Below are 17,094 nucleotides of genomic sequence, written 5' to 3'. Positions count from 1 at the left end.
GAGGTGGCTTGTTGCATTGACACCCTCCCCCTACATGAGCACACGAGCATCTCATCTCACATGAGCTCCTAGTCTTGCAGGCGCCTCCCCTGTCCTCCTGCTGTGGCAGACATGCACGGGGAATGCGCGCAGCACCCACGCCACCAGACTGACTGCTTCTCAGGGCGGTTCTTAAAGGACACAGAAAAGGGGAGACCTTTTAGCAGGATTTATTCTTTTCTGTGCACTTTGCATCTTCATCTTCTGTGCATAGTTGATCGCTTAGCGAGACTTAATAAGCAGTTAGAAGTGTTTACCTGCTCAGAGCACGTCTAGTGATGGCCTCGTAGAATGGCTGTGGGTCCGTCCTGATGATGATCGCCACAGGCCAGGCAGACTGGCGGCTCGCCCGGCATCGGCTTCTGTCACTCCAGGTGGCCACTGTTTATAGCTCAGCCACCGGAGGGTCACCAGGAATACATCCTTTCTGCAGACCAGCAGTGCGCAGCCTCCCTGAAGTGCCCAGGGCATTCTTCCTGTGTTTGCTTGTTCACGTGGAGCCTTCCAGCGATCATACATGCTCTTGCCTCATGGTCCCCTCTTGTCCCTCCTGCAGGCAACAAAGGAAATTGGCTTAAAAAGCCCAGTGGCCTTTGGAGAAGACAAGATCCAGGTCAGAGTGTCCCCTGGGCCACATTGTCAGGAGTTATGTGGTTGCAAATGTAAACAGCAGTAGGAAATCTATCCCCGAGTGTGGAAGGGAAAAGGGTCTTCAGTGATCGCCTTGCTCAGTCACTCCTACCGTGTGGGCCTGCACTGGAGTTTAAAGTCGAGGCTGAAGACTGATTTCTGGAGTAGACACACTAATGCTTGTTTAGCCTTTGTTCCGGGGAAGTGCATCCCGTATCCCTCAGGGGGTGTTGCATGTATAAGGTCTCAGGGCAGCCGGTGTTCCTGTGACTGCCATGGGGGACCTTCCCCTTTTCCCTGGGCTTGGAAAACCTCAGAAGTACTTTCCCCTGGTGACCAGTCAGTCCTGTTCTCTCTCCAGATAAGTGGCCCTGCAGCGGCTGGACCCACCAGTCCAGGCGGGGAGACGGGCTGTCTGGCTTGCCAGACTGCTTATTTTTAACCTGGAAACAGGATCTGTCCATTGTGGGGGGAAACAGTAGTGGCCCAGATTAATCTGTAAAAGCTGTTGATGATTCCATTAAAAGGCCTCCAATATATAAAGAGTAATCTTTGGAAAATAGTTTGGCATTATCTTAGAAAGTTCATCCATCTAAACCCCGTGACCTAACCTTTGTGTTCCTACGTATATTCTTAACATGAGGGAATCTTAGAAAATCATGTTAAATAAAAGAGAATGAGAAATACGGCATGGAAGCTGCTGCTCCTCTTGGGGTAGGGAGGGTGTGAGGTTGGGAGATGGGATGCAGGAATGAGCCCAGGACGGAGGCCTCCACATCGGCCATGCTGCAGTTCTTAAGTTAGGCGTGGGTTCCTACTGTTTGTTGTATTATGATGATTTAGATGTTTGTCATTCATATTGTTTACATTATGCTAAAAAAATACCCCAAACTGAGAACAGATTCTGTTCTGGAGAAAGCACCTCACAAATTATTCTTGTCACTAGTTCACTGTCCTTGTTATTGGATGGTAAATCGGAAGGACATGAAAAGCCACAGTGAGATTGAACCTTACACTCATTAGGATGGCTATTATCAAAAACTGACAAGTGCTGGCAAGGGTGTGCAGAAATTGGAACCCTTGTGCATGGCTGCTGGGAATGTAAAATGGTGCAGCTGCTGTGGAAAACAGCATGGCAGGTGTTCAAAAATCAATCCTAGAATTACCATAGAGTCCAGTAATTCCCCTTCTGGGTAGAGACCTCAAAGACTCAAAAGCAGAAACTCAAACAGAAACTTGTACACACATGTTCGAAGCTGCATTATTCACAATAGCCAGAGGAGAAGCAACCCAAATGTCCTGTGACAGATGGATGGATAAACATTATGTGGTCTGTACATAGAAGAGCATATTCAGCCATAAAAGGAATGAAATTCTGACACACGCTCCAACCTGGATGGACCTGGAGCACGTTATGCTAGGTGAGATAACCCAGACACCGAAGGACAAATGTTGTATGAGTCCACTGATAGGAAATACTTACAAGAGGCACACTCTAGAGACAGAAAGTAGAATAAGGTTACCAGGAGCTCAGGGAAGGGGGAATGGGGAGTTAGGGTTTAATGGGTACAGAGTTTCAGTTTGGGAAGATGAAAAAGTTCTAAAAATGTATATACAGTTACTTAATGCCACTGACCTGTGCATTCAGAAATGGTTAAAATGGTTGATGTTACGTTATGTGTATTGTACCACAATTTAAAAAAATCATGAAAGCAGGGAGCATTGGTGTAGCTCATCATGTACTCATTGGGTCCGTACGGATGTGGGACTCGCCCAGGGCCACACAGCTGGGAGGTGGCTGGACAGGGTCTGTGGCAGAGGTGGTCGCAGTGCGTGCTGAGGGGATGCAGTTCTGTCTGCCACGTGTCTGGGAGTGTTCAGTATGCAGCCCCTTGGTGTGGGGCCTGGAGCTACCGATCTGCCCTGTCCCCGCAGGAGATGGTGGCCAGGTGGCATCTGGACATCAGGGAATGAGGAGGAATTGTCCTCATTCCTTTCCCACGGTCACCACCTCCAGGAATGCTTGAGTCAGGGAGCTCCTTGGGCAGGATCCCTGGGCACCTTTCCCATGGAATCCAGCCCCCTTCCCTGACGGGCACTGAGCTCTGGTGGCATTGCCAGTGCAGGATTAAGTGACAGCCTTTAAAAATCCTGCCATGAGGAGCGAGGTCAGAGTGAAGGTCAGTGACAGTACCAAGAAAGACACCTGGAGGGCGCAGCTCCCCTTCTCGTTTGTTCATCCTTTTGGCAAATGCTCACGGTCAGGCCCTGTGCCGGGGAATGCCGGCATCTTGTGTTAGAGCCTGGGCGAGCCGGGAGAGTCCCTGTGCGTGTCTGTCTCACCCCCCACCCAACACACAGGGAGTGTGCAGGGTGCACATATGGGGGCTCTGACCCGGTCTGGGGTGTTGGGTGTGGGCTTGGGGGGAGGGGCTACCTAAGCTGGTAGCTGAAGGCTGAGGAGGTGTGGTCCAGGCAGAAGCGGGGCAGGAGAGCAGAGGAGCAGCATGCACAGGTCCGACTGCGGGCTGATACACCGAGTGGGCTTCCAGCGCCATTGCTGAGTTGAAGAGGGCACTGAACAGTAATAGAACAGAGTGCACTGCACATAGCGAGAGAAGCGTTGTCTTGGGACGTGTGTGTGTCAGGCATGTGTCTGTGTCCTCAGTATCAGTCCTGTGGTCGTCATGGCTCTGAGGGCTTGTGACCACGGCTGCCGCGTGCAGCCAGCCCCTGGGCCAGTCAGCTGGGCCAGCCCACCTCTCCCCTTTGTCCTAGGCATGTGGCCACCACGTCTGTTCCTGGCTGTGGCCATGGCCACAGCTGGGGGCCATTAAGTGCTCCCCAGCCCTGGTGACAAGTGCTGGGACCCTGTGCCCTTTGCCATCCAGCCCACAGTCATCCTCTATGTACCCGTCATGGCTGCTTATGGAAAGTGCAGTGTGCCAGGTGCTGTACCCTGGTGTGGAAGCCCTTGCCTTGCCCTCCAGAGCTCCCCATCCAGGGTGGCAGTCAGACAAGAGCCCAGACGAGGACAGTCAGGCCTGTAAGTGCTGAGAATGGCTGAGGCAGATTCCCTGGAGGAGAAGGCATCTAGAGTTCTCTAAAAAGGAAGAATTCCCCAGTGAAGAAGTGGCGGAAAGGTATGTCAGTAGAAGGCACTGCACGTGCAAAGGCCCAGAGGCACGGTCGAGGATATCTTCAGATGATTCCCTGCCTGTGACCCGGATGCTGTGCTTTTGGGCAGAGTAAGGGGAGGCTGGGGAGGTGGCAGGGCCAGGTGCCTGTGTGCCAGACTCATGGAAGCTTGGGTTTGTTCCTGCATATGGTGGACTTTAAGCAGGGGGATGCTGTGATCAGTTGTGCATTCTGGAAAGTTCACTGAGCTCCTTTGTGCAGTGTGGGTTGGAAGGAGCCTGACTGGAAGCTGGGGGACCAGTTAGGAGGCTGTGATGGCCAGGGGGCACCTATAAATAACTCTTGGGAAGATTTGTGCCGAGACATCCCAGAAATGGCCCCTGTTCGGTATTGGTTGAACCTTTAAGGTGCCGAGCCAAATAGTGAACTCACAGGAAGCAAGTACTTTGGGGGCATTTTGGTAAAAAGGGATTTCTCTTCCTTTTCAGTGCAAACGTCAAGGGAACCTGGCTGGCTGGAAGGGACTCTGAATGGCAAGAGGGGGCTGATTCCACAGAACTACGTCAAGCTGCTGTAGCGCTGGGCCCGTGGGGGCCCCCCGCGCAGACCCTGGCCCCCAAGGACCTGCCTGGGGGCAACGAGCTGCCATCTTCCTCCCAGGCGGAACCCACAGCCACCTGGACACGCAGGAATGACAGATCACAGATTGCCACTCCAGGGTCAGGGGGTGGGGGACACACTGCTCGAGGTGGGAGGAGGGAGATGCCCTGCACAGAATCTTGCAGGTCTGTGTGGCGGAGAAGAGTGTCAGGATTAACAGGACGGACTTTTCATTTGTCAAGCCTTGGGACTTGTGGTTTTTAATTACCCGGTTTGGAGAGTGAGAGAGGGAGGACAGCCTTCTGCCGGCCCACCTCTCCCACTGGCGGCTGCACCCCCAGACACCTCCCCACGCACCTGCCGCCAGATGGGAAAGAGAGCTGTGCTGGCTGGATGCGCTCGCGCTCAGCTCTGGAGGCTGCTGCTGGCGGGTGGGCGACGCATTGGTCTAAACCCAGACACTCCTCCCCGGATGGCTGCTCTGGGGACCCCGTGCTCACTGAACTTCAGGCACCGGCGGATTCACAGCACGCTTCTCCGTGCTGCTCACCTGTGTGCTTCCAGACACCCCCTTTCTGCCCCAAGTTGTCTGTACATGAAATAAAACAGAATTCACTCTTGGATCTGTGTCCTACCGCGGGGAAGAGGTTGTGGACTCCCTCCCTGTACCATGTCATGGTTTGGCAGCCCCCCGATGGAAGCTCACTTTCCCCTGAGGTTGGGCCATGCTCACAGGTAGAACCGATGAATGAGGAGCCTTGCTTACTCAGAGCAGGGTGTGTTTCTGGAGTCAGCAGCCTCTCTGATGCGTGAGATCCCGGCAGACACCCCTCTAGCCGCCTGGACAGACCTTTCCCCGTGACCTGCGTGAGTCCTGACCAGGATGGGGCCGTGGCGCTGCCCCCTAGGGGTTTGGGTGTGTGCTGTGGAGGCCAGCCCTCCCTGCCAGCCTCAGTGTGTCACTGTGTCCTCACCCCACCCTCACTCCCTCTGTTTTCCAGGCCTCAGCGCTAATCTCTCCATCCAGATTGAGCCGGGCTGCAGGGAGCAGGTCAGGCATTTGGACTCTTCCTGGAGGACCCCCTGCCATGCCTGGGCCCCGCCCTGATGCTTCTTCCTCTGTCTTCCAGCCTCCGAGTCACAGGCATAGTCGCAGCCTCTCCTGGAAGTGGAGGACTTCTCTGTCCCCAGTCTGGAGTCCCTGCAACGTGGAGCTTGTTTTTAGGGGCCTCAGGATTCTGAAGCCGGGTCTGCTCTGGGGGTCTGGCACGTCTCTCTTCCCTATGGGAGGCTCCTCGGCCCATCAGAGTTCTCCCCTAAGATTATCACAAAGGATGTGTCTGTCTCCTCTTCCCCAGGTGAGCTGATTCAAGAGCGCTGGTAATCAGGTTGGAAGCCGCCTCCCCTGGACCATGTAAGGTGTCAAGTTTGGGGTCAGGTGTGCACAGGGGAATAGGCCTGTTGAAAAGTATCCATGTTCTACATAAAGGTAAGGACAGTCTCCATGCAGTGTAATTAAAATACTGAACTGGGGGCCCGGTGGAGAGCACTGGGACAGCTGAGGAGCCCAGGGCCTCAGGACAGTGACCAGCCCTGAGCTGAGGGCTGGACCCGGCTAGGCGGTGGGGGTGTGGCAGAATCCCGAGTGTCCTCTGAGTTATACTTCCAGCCCTTGCCCGCTGCTTAGGGACGTAGAGGGGAGACTTGGCCGGTGAGAAACTTGGCTTGTGACAAACTTTCCCGTTTCTCTGGGAAAATGCAAGCCTGTGGGCAGTTACAGGGAGTGGGGCCAGGTGAGCGCTGGGAGTGAGTCCAGGCAGTGTTCTGAACTGGTGTGTATCCATAGGGCAGTAGAAATAAGACCCCCCATACTGGGACTTGATTCCTTTACCTGCCTGAGGAAGATTCCGTCATTCACAGGTGCCCCCAACCTGCTGTTGCCCCCAAACTGTTCTCTACTGCCAAAGTGTGTTTGTTACCACTCACGTGGTCATGGAGGTTTCTGCTAAGTCTGGCTACTCGTGCGGTTTTGGACAAATTAAGTTGACTATGATTCTGTCACTGCCTCCTAAGAAGACAACAGTACTTGGAGGTTTGGGGCCAAAGTGACTGAATGTAAGTAGTGTGCCCTGTACTTAGTACGTGCTCAGTTAGTGGGCAGTGCTGTTCCCTGTACTGTTCCTACTGTGGTTCACCTGTATTTTTGTCATCAGGGACATCTGGGTGCTATAGGATGACAGTGGGGTGGGAATGAAGCCTCAGACAGGTGAGGGAAGGGTGTCTTCCTCTGCCTATAGGACCCGTGTGGCTGGGCCGGCCAAGGCCCCTGGCCGGGGGGCTTCCCTTTGGTCCAGGCCCAGAGGCTGCTTCGTGATGGGGTCAGGAGCTGTTCTCTTCCACTGGCAGAACTTCATTTCTCCAGGTGAGAAGTGGAGCAGTGGGGAAGGGGTATTTTTCCTGTGTTTTTGCTGCATGGGGGTGGCTGATCCCGAGCATGTTGCTCAGGCCCCCCTTGGGTTAGACATCTCAGCCTGTGTTCTTCCAGAGGCACGATGGGTGGGGGTGGGGCCCTCTGGGCAAGAGAGGATGCTCAGGGGCCTGGCATGTGATGGTGTCACCAAGGGCTGGCCCTGGGGTGTCTCTGTGCTTGTAAAAGAGATGCCAGGTGAGAACAGAGCCAAATGGCCTATGGGAGCTGTAACCTGCGCAGAAACATCTGCAGCTGGGGGTACGGGTGGGGAGGGCAGTGGAGCGTCTGTGCCTGTGGCGGGCATTCCACTCATTCTTTCCTCACGGGGACTGACTGAGCCAGGGGAGTGATCCCATTTTAATGGAAGCTTTCACGAGCGAAGAGCTTTGTTCAGGTTCAATAAGCTAGTCAGATGTTCTTTCTGTTCTACTGTCCTGCCTCTGGGGGCCTGTAGGAGCTATGAGTTGAGTTGTGCCCCCTACCCTGCCTTTTACAAAATTCATTTGTTGAAGTCCTAACTCCCCCCCGACCCCGGACCTCAGAATATGACCTCATTTGGCACACAGGATCATTGCAGATGTAATTAGTTAAGATGAGGTCTCTAGGGTTGGGCTCTAATCCAGGATGACTGGTGTCCTTCTAAAGAGGGGAGATTTGGGCGCTGAGACAAGCAGAGAGGGAAGGGAGTGCAAAGAGACACAGGGAGAAGGTGGCCATGTGTGAGCCAAGGAGAGGGGGCCTTGGAATAGATCTCCTCACGGTCTTCGGAAGGAACCAACCCTGATGATCTGAGACTTCTAGCCTCCCAAACTGGGAGACAGAACCTTTCTGTTGTTTTTCAGCCACCCAGTTTGTAGTACCTCGTGACGGTAGTTCTAGGAAACTAAAATGGGCTAAAAGTGCGTGTTTTGAGTTAAAAAACAACCACCTATTGTGAAATCCTATTTTCATTATTTTATACCTTAGTGACCTTGGGCAAGTTCACTTGACCTCGTTATGCTTCACTTTCCTTCCGTGAAATGGAGAGAGTGGTACCAACCTCCCTGGGACGTTGTGACAAATGATGCTGTTAAGTGCCTGAAGGGTACAAGGCGAGAGAGATGATTTAGTGAACGCGGGAGGTGGGAGGAGGGAGCCGGCAGGGTACGTGGTGGGGGGGGGGTCAGTCTCTGTCCCTCTTCTCATCTCCAGCCACCCTCTGCTTACCTCCAGCGTACCATCGCCAAGGCCGTGCCTACATCGTTCGGCCTTTCCCTGCCTTCCTAAGTGCACATCTTGCCTCTTTCATCTTAGTTTTGTCTTTGTTCCCCATTTGCTTCAGTTCTGGGCCCCTTCCCAACTTCTTCCTGGTCCTCCCCTCGAGTCTCTCAAAGCCAGTCTCAGTGACTCCTTCCTCAGCCAGATGTTTTCCAAGGCCCTTCAGATCTTCCTGAGCCACCCAACTTTCTTTCCTCCCTCCTGCTGGAGGAAGTTATTCCAGGAGAGTGTCCTCAAACAGCTTCCCCGGTCCTGGTTCTGCAAATGTCTTCTCTGATGCTTGTCAGCACTCTTTTTCCTTGCCTGGCCTGGGCAGTAATTTATTGCTGCCCCATCTGGGTATCCTGGCACATGCTCCTAATGCTTTAACGTCTGGGCTAAAAGTGTCTCAATCTGCTGGGTAGACTATCTTGGAGAATTCTTTCCTATCAGAAGATCAGCTTGATTGGAAAGCAGACTTTTGATTCTTGTCCAAACGAGAGACATGCGCTTTGGACTCGGGCAGTAGGTGCACGGGGTTCATTTCGGCAGCTCGGTCCCATGCGTTAGTGTCTGGATTTTTCCTTCCTTGGAGGGTTTGGCAGCTGAGGAAACACTGTAGGCGGAATAGCTCGGGGGAGTGGGTGGAGCACGACCTGACTCAGCTCAAGCCAGTTTTCACTAGCGCCACGACCGACCCTCACTGGCCGGGGGCATAATAGGTTTTTCAGAGCACGGAAAACTTGACAATCACTGTTTTGACAACGAAGTCTGAAAAAATACCTAACGTGAGTGGTACGTGGGTTGAATGATCCCAAATTTTACCCCTCCTTCCGTGAAGCCCTCCCACGCTGACACTGGCCTTGACCTTGTAAGTGGCTTTGGCCATTGGGACAGAGGCTGACTTGATGCAAGCAAGGGCTTGAAAAGCGCTGCCTGTACCTTTCAGCAGTCTCTCTTACAGCCTTGCTTCTACCACGAGTATATGCCCAGGCTAGCCTGCTGGAGGACGTGAGGCCCCGTGGAGCACAGCCATCCCAGACCGGCTGGGTGCAGGCTGCCCACAGAAGGGTGACTGGCCCGACCCATCTGAGCCTGGCCGCATCAGCAGAACCCCACACCCCCTACCCTGCCTGCTAACTCATGAGAAATCATAAACGATGGTTGATTTAAACCACTCAGTTTTGGGATGTCTTGCTATTCTGCCCCATCACTGACTTCGCTTTGGATCCAGTCTTGGTCCATGCTGAATGTTAAGTTCTTATCTTAATCTTCTCTTCTTCAATGCTGTTGGGAAGCCACTTGTTTTATTTCCAAGAAAATTGCTGTACCAGCAACTGGATGACTTGAAATTCAAGTGTCGGAGATACTTGTAATCAAGTCATTTTGGTCTGTTGTACACTTGCAGTTTATAGTTTATCAGAAAGTACGTTGGAGCTGACTTCAACATAAAGGAACGATGTTTTCTATTTGCCTGAGGGACATTCATCATTCAGACGCAAACTCCTAATTATATATGCATCACTATGCATAATTTTTACTGCTTTGGTATACAGTGTGGCTGGCTGTCTCAGTGGCCGACACTTCGTTCTTAGTGATTATTAAATGTGTAGCTGGATTCTTTGGGCCTGAGAGCACTTCTAGACATTCTTAGAAATATAGTCACACTTGACCCAAGCCCGAGCCTGCTTTATTCAGGAAGGGCGCCTGCTTTAACCAAGGGTGCACATCGGTGGGACCTCCCACCCACAAGCTCGGCAGCCTCACAGTCCTTGATGGCTTGTTTGAAGTGAGGGGCTCTCTGTGAAAAACCCTACTCCCTGATAGTTCAGACTGCATACACTTTAAGATACAAATTTACCTTCATTCATAATAGATGTTTTACAAATTGATGCACACAACTCAAAAGTTTTTTAAATGAATTTTTATTTTCCTGGGCTATGTTTTGTTTCATGGCTATGTTGTGTTTCAGAAATATGTTATCAGTTGTGTTAAAGTGAAATTGTGTTTAACTCTCAAAGAGTCTTCTGGTTTGACCGATCACATTAAAAATGGATATGAATTTCTCTTGTGGGAGGTATTTTCTAGTTTTTAAGTGAGCTGATAATTGCTTACTGCTCTTTTGTGGTCCCTATTAATGAGTGCGATCTAGCGGAGCAGCCTGAAAGGACTGTGAGTTGCATTGCGGCTGTTGGGCAACTGAGTCTCTTGATAACCCAAGAGGACCTGGAGCAAGACCCCACTGCATGCAGGAAGATCTGGGAATGAGACGGGACATCTGGTCTACTCAGGTGAGTCTCAAAGTCTGTAAAATGAACAAGTGTCCACATGGTTGGAAAGATAAATGAGTCCATGTACATGCAGTGTTTAGCAGGGACATGGGAAGCAATCACTGTTACAAAATTGTTACAGGGTATTTCAGGGAGCCAAGTATCAGCAGTAAGAAACACGACATCTAGCCAGTCCCCAAAGGGGATGATTAATATGTGGCTAACACAGGGCTTTCTAACATGGGGGAAAAATGGTGACTCCATCTTGGGTATAGGCAGACAGGCATATAATCAGGATTTTAGAAGGGCACAAAATCCACGTGTTCCTACAGACGTGCAAATGAACTGTTTCCAAAACAACAGGTGATTAAAGTAAAGGATTTATTGTAATCTGCTTACAGTCCTTTGCAAAGACAGACATATGTTTTTGCATAAAGATATAAATTGCTTCATTTTAAACTAATTTAGTGTGTTTTTTTTTTAATTATATGAAGAAGTTTTGGTGAATTATGAATTGTACCAAACCAAGATTTTTTAAGAGCAATATGGTACAAAAATAAGAGCAGACAGACAATTTGGACTGGGACAGGCATTCAACAGTGAATTTAGAATATGGCTTTGCTGTTTGACCAAGCAAAGTTACCCGGAGACACACAAAGAGCCAGTAACTTTGTTAATAGAAAAAGCTGATGCAGACCGTCTCTATCCCAAATCTGGTTAGGTTGCAGTTCTGATTTCGTAAAAAGTCAGTCTGAGCTACAAGCTGCTCTGGTTAAGCCATTTCTTTTCTAGAAACTCCCAGTCTGCATGCTGTGTATTCATCACCTTCCGAGTGTGACTTTCATATTGCTGTGCATGTAAGTTGACGGTATTTAAAGATCTGCTTATAAATTAAATTCCTGAAATTGCAAATTAGGTAAGAAAAACTCCTCCGTCTGAGTGCAGCTCTCACAGGTTCCCCCGTGCGTAAGGCAGGTGTCTTCCAAAAGACAAGGTAATGTTGCCCGCATGGTGAACCCTGGGAAAAAGTGTTGACCCTAACGCTGCCTTCTCCCGGCCCTGGGCTTCTTCTGCTACAACTTTTAGGTTTTGGAAAATAATACAGTTTTCACTGAGTACCTGATGATTAGCATCATTTTTAAAAGATTAATTTGGCCTCTATTCAAAGTAGTTTAGTGCAATCATACTAAGTTTCCCCAAAGATATATATGTTTGTGATTTGGGGTAAGAGAAAAGCCATAAATTGCATCAGTGCCAAACAGATTAGTGAATTAAAAATTTTTAGTGCCACTGTCTTGCTTCTATGATCTGTAGTTTTTTTTTTTCCCCCGAAACTGTTTATGTATAAAATTGATTTTTAAAACCTACCTTTTAAAAATCTAAAAACCCTATAGTGATCATGCGGTCTCCACGCTGTCTCAACTGAACTGTGCCAGAAAGCATCTTCTCAGTGTGTCCTGCTGTGACCTACGTGTTCCCATGACCAGTTCCCCGAGTGCAAAGCCCCCTTCCCAGACTGGAAGTGAACATTTCACCTTCTGCAGGCATAGAGAGTGTGTGGAATTTTTTTTTCCCCCAAAGGAGAAAACATGATTTTTTCTGAAGTGGGACGAGGAGATGCACTCTGAGCCATCGCGTCTCCAGTCTCACTCTCCTGGAGTGGATTCTGCTTCTGGAGGAAAAAAGGAAAAGAGACAGCTTTTCCAAAGCTGGCACTCCCAGGACATCCTCTCATGGGTGTGCTGGCAAATGATGCCTTCAGGGAGCTGCAGGTGCCACCATGCGCCGTCCCCGATGGAAGGAGGATGGAGCAGAAGCCGGAAAACGTGCTCGAGTCCCACGAACACCCCACGCGGGAGACCAAGGACAACAAAGGTACAGAAAGAGTAGAAAGGCTTAAAGACAACCGAAGAGGTCTAAGTGTGGTTATTTACAACAGAGACTGTAAAATGGTAAATTAGATATGAAGCTAAAAAAGGCACAGCTTTCCCTTTCTTAAATACACTGTAAACGGTTCATGGTGCATGCAGAACATTTCACTTTACAAAAAAAATTTTTTTTTACCTTGTTTGTTTAGACAAAGATAGTACTTAAATAGTCTCCAGCAAAATAGAATTCTTTCAAAAATACTTTCCCATTCATCCTATTAACCTTTAAAGTTTTTTTTTTCATATGTGTCTCATTTACAAAAGTTCCTTATACCTTATTTTAGGTCCTTCACAATTTTATACATACAGTAATGTACAGCACAGCAAAAGACTGCAAAAATTATTTGTAAAGCCAACACAATAGATACTAGAAATTGAAACCAAGGCATTTGTTTTAACATCTTACCCATTCTAATTAAATAATAAGTGGACGCTAGAGGGTGTGGGTACCAGTGATGCAGAAAGACGTGGGCGGGGAAGAGCCCTGGATGGGGCCGCTAGTCCAGTCCACGTGCTCTGTTATTACACAACAGGAATCTGTATATGTTTTTCTTTTTTTTTGTTGTTTTTTTAAATAACAAAAGAATATTAATGCCCCATATTGACTATACGTTTTATGTGCAAACCAAGGGTGAGTTTGAAAAAGTTCGTTAGTCATTGAACTCTTAAAACAAGCGAACGATACCAGAAACTACATGGCAGAGTTAAAACTTCCATCTGTTAAAATATCAAAATCAGAGAGTTATTGACTAGATATGGCTTTTCATCCAGAGGAACAGGAACGTGTTTCTAAGCGCTGGGAGGTTGGAGAGGGAAGAACTCCTCAGACTGCACAGGTGTCGCCAAATCCACGTCACCCTGCTCGCCCGCCTCCGGACCCTGGACGTGATTTTTCAACTTGAGAAACTGCTGAACAAGTGGGAATCAACCATCCTGTGTTAAAAATGTGATTTTCTTGGGTCCTTCGTAGGTGTGGAATAACATGGGGAAACTTAAGGCAAAGTTCTTTTGGTGGGACGTCTCCCGTCACTTCCTGTGAAAGTAGAGGGTCTTGGCGTTCCCGGACTCTACCTTTGGCAGCTGGTCGCTGATGATCTCCACCAGCATTGCTGGGAACTCCACTTTCAGGGCCTGGGACTCCCGGAAGGTATAGAAGCAAAATTCCAACAAGTCACTCACCAGCTGCAACACAGACAGAGGGGATGTGACATCGAGACCCGATCCCTACCCTGTCCCCAGGCCCCTCCGTGTCCCAACTCTGGTGCAAGCTCAGAGCAACACTCGGAAATCCGATCATGTCTACAAGGCTGCCAAGCGAGGTAAGGTGGCCAAGTCGCCTGTCCCGGTGGAGGAAGACGGGTGTTCACATCTGATGCATGTAATATGCCTGTTACATAAAACAGATTCAAACCAGAGCTATGTCATGGTTGAACATTAACTGTCTTGGTGGCAAAAGGGCCAGTAACAGTGCAGAGTGGTGGGGTCACCAAACTGCTTTCATCCAATTCTCATTTCGAAATGGGTGAACTGTGTGGGGCAGGCAGGTGTGTATGTCGTTGGATCCAGGCGCTGGGCCCTGCTGAGGGAGCTGTGGCTGGCAGGGGGGCAGCCCCTGGCCCCTCATCTCGCCACTGTCTCCCTTCAGGCTCCCAGTCCTGAGCTGGGGGCAGGGCTGAAACTTCTCCGTACCACCCCTGGCTTATTAAGATATAACTGATGTATAACTTTGTGTATTTTAAGGTGTACAAAGGGTTGATTTGATGCGCTTACAGTTTGCAAAATGATTAACACCTCTATCACGTTACATACTTACATTTCTTTTTTGTGATGAGAACTTTTAAGATCTCACTTGGCAGCTTTTGAGTATGTAATACAGCATTGTTACTCTAGTCGCCGTGGTGTACACCAGATCCCCAGAACTTCTCCTCTTATAAGCAGAAGTTTGTACTCTGACCAACATCTCGTTCCCCCACCTTCTGGTAACCACCCTTCTACTCCTTGTTTCTATTAGTTTGCTTTTCCAGATCCCACGGGTAAGTGAGATCATGCAGTATTAGTCCTGACTTATGTCACTTAGCGTCATGCCCTTAAGGTCCGTCCATGTTGTTGCAAATGGTGGGGTTTCCTTCATTCTCACCGCTGAACAATACTCCATTGTGTATGTGTGTGTATACACCAAATTTTCTTTATCCATTTTCAGCCACTTTGAAAGCATGAAAACATCAAGGAGCACTTTTATGTCTTCTCACCGATCCAGCCATTTCTCCAACTCTGTGACCCAAGGACCTGTCCATCCTCCTGGACCTGAGCCACTCCCAATTTGGTAAGTTAAAAAAACAAAAAACCACCACCCACAAATGCAGTATAGCATTACTCATTTCTCTTCTAATTACTAGGAATACAATTTCAAATTGGAAAGTATATATTCTCATTTTTCTTCAGTTAATTCCATATCCTATTATGGGAAAAAAAATGACTTTGGGTCATTTCCCACTGTGTTAAAGCAGACAATATTAATACTACATGTCATAAAGTAACTCTGTAGTCTTAAAGAGATTCTGGTGAATAGACATCTGTAACTTTCCCTCAGGAATTTTTTAAACTCAATTAGCAGGCTTAATTTGAGTTGGTTAATAAATAACTGCTAAAGGCCTTCACTACAAACCAGGAATCAAGAAACAGTCAGTGGGAGAAACATCTCATGCTTCTGTCTGTGCCTGAACACGCCCTCGGTCTGCAGACTGCTCTCTCCCTCCGTCGGTTCCAAGGACTGGCTGCTGTGTGCCCATGGGAAGCTGGGAACTAGCACGAGCCACTGGGTCTGCTCTGGGCTTGTTCACACACACACGTGCTTGCTTAGCAAATGACGTGCCTCAGTTTCCACACCTGTGCAAGGGGGGGTAATACTAGTGCCTGCTGCACAGGGTTGCTGGAGGCGGAGTCAGGGGGCTGGCGTGGAGGATGTGCTGAGCGTATGTCAGCTCTTAGTCACGGTGTTGAGAGGCACTGCAGGAGCAAAACCTGCTCTGGGTCATTGTGTAACTTGGTCCTCAGGCCTCCCTTCTAGAAAAGGCGAGATGGGAGCACTTTGTGTTTGGCCTTTCCAGGAAGGAGACTGTGGAAACAGAACTGGGAGGGTAAGTTTCTTCACTTCCCCGGTGATGGGCCAGTGGCTGTGGGAGCTAAAAGCCAAGCCAGATCCTGGGCTCTAGCCGGGCTGCCACAAACGAGCCTCATGGGGCAGAGGGCCAGGGCCGAGGGTGTGAAGGACACAGTGTAAGTTCACCCTGGTCTCTGCTCTTGCTGCAGCCCCTGAGGTCTCTCCGTGTGGGCACCTGTGGGTCTGTTTTTCACTTTGAAATTTTAACCTGAGGTTAGACATCCGAGTTTCTAGGCCAGATCAGTCCCTGAGTAGGACAGCCCGGCAGCCCCACCCTTCCCAGCTCTGGGGCTGGGGCTGGCCCTCGTCCAGAGACCAGAGCTCCCGGTGCTCAGAGCGTTTGGGGTGGAGGCCGAGGTCCTACCCACGACTCACCCTCCTCGTCCATCCATCCCAGTGACCAAGCACCTGCTCTGGGTCAGGCACTGGGAAGGGGAGGAGGAAGGTGGTCGGAGTGGAAAGGTGGCCTTGGCACATGGCCTGAAAGGGTGGAGGTGGGTCACTCAGTGTGCTCAGAGCAGCGGGGGCTCGTGAGGCACTGCCTGTTGGCTGACAACCTGATTTCCCTGATAACCGACACACGTTACCTGGACGGCCAGGGCTGCGTAAGGGCTTGTGTGTAAACAGGTGACAGCACTGCTGATTCTGACGTGTGATAGGAGATACGGAGCGGAGTGAATCAGCTCTTGAACCTGAGGCAGCTTGCAGGGAGCACCCTGGTGGGGGACAGGTCCCCTGCCCCTGTATTTAACACCCACGTGAGCATCACCTAGCAGGTGCTGGGGAAACAGACCAGAGAGAGGCCGGGGCTGGGCACTCCTCACGGACCCTGCACATTAACCTGGGGCTGGCGTTTCCTACACCCAGGGCTTCTGTTCAGAGCAGATGCCTTGACCAGCTGCAGGGGGATGGGGGCTCTCCTGGGGCACGTGGGGTCAGGCTGGCAGCCAGGGCTGGGCCTTTGACCCTGTGAACACCTGGAGGGGGGAACCCTGTCACCACAACCACCCCAGGAAAGGACTCATGCCTAACTCTTGGGGTGGCCAAGATGCCCAGGGGGCCCCAACAGCCTGGCCCACCTGCCCTTAGAAGGCTAAAAACCTCTAAAGACCCCAACCCAGCAAGGCCTGAGCCAGTGGCTGCAGTTGGTGAGGTCAGGGATCATCTGAGAATCAAAGCCGGGTGGCCCCAGTCTCTGGGCAAGGAGGACAAGGGCCACCCCCCACAGCCAGTGCGCCAGGACCCATGGATCCCTGAGAGATGTCTGAGGTGGGTTGTTGCTGCGGGAAAGGGCACCATCCCTACTGGAAAAAGCAGGGTGCAAAGAGGGTGGGGCTGCAGGTGGTCAGAGCACGAAGCAGTAGAGACTAGGCCCCCGGGGAGTCATATGTGGAACTGGGTCAGCAGGGATGCTGAGCCAAATGGGTGTGTCGCTGTGAAGTGTCTAACGGTCACGCCACACACATGCATGGGGGTCTCCTGGTGCAAGGCAGGTGGGGCCTCTGCCTGAGCCCAGAGGAGCCAGAAGACACAAGGACAGCCCGGTGTGATGCACGTGCCGTCACCTGCTTTTCAAATGATGTGAGTATTGGTTTCTGCTTGTTTCTGAGTCTCTTACCCTCT

At 50.4% G+C, this 17,094-nt stretch overlaps 2 protein-coding genes across 8 annotated transcripts in view; one reads left to right on the top strand and one right to left on the bottom strand.

Annotated features, from left to right (window-relative positions):
* The window catches only part of ARHGAP10 (Rho GTPase activating protein 10), a 283,230-nt gene extending 278,202 nt beyond the window's left edge, over positions 1–5,028 (top strand). For both annotated transcript variants that reach the window (XM_045516376.2, XM_010954572.3), the window contains one exon: positions 4,296–5,028. In XM_045516376.2, coding sequence (XP_045372332.2) covers positions 4,296–4,384 — 89 coding nt within the window. In that variant the 3' untranslated portion in view covers positions 4,385–5,028. The remainder of the gene's footprint in view (positions 1–4,295) is intronic.
* A 5,719-nt stretch (positions 5,029–10,747) lies between these two features.
* Positions 10,748–17,094, bottom strand: part of NR3C2 (nuclear receptor subfamily 3 group C member 2) — a 331,046-nt gene continuing 324,699 nt past the window's right edge. For all 6 annotated transcript variants that reach the window (XM_074377623.1, XM_074377630.1, XM_074377640.1 and 3 more), the window contains one exon: positions 10,748–13,493. In XM_074377623.1, the coding sequence (XP_074233724.1) occupies positions 13,338–13,493 (156 nt within the window). In that variant the 3' untranslated portion in view covers positions 10,748–13,337. The remainder of the gene's footprint in view (positions 13,494–17,094) is intronic.

Source organism: Camelus bactrianus, chromosome 2 (genome assembly GCF_048773025.1).
Source record: "Camelus bactrianus isolate YW-2024 breed Bactrian camel chromosome 2, ASM4877302v1, whole genome shotgun sequence".
NCBI lineage: Eukaryota > Metazoa > Chordata > Mammalia > Artiodactyla > Camelidae > Camelus > Camelus bactrianus.
Note: the sequence above shows the minus strand (reverse complement) of the source record. Positions and strands in the feature narration are given on the sequence as shown.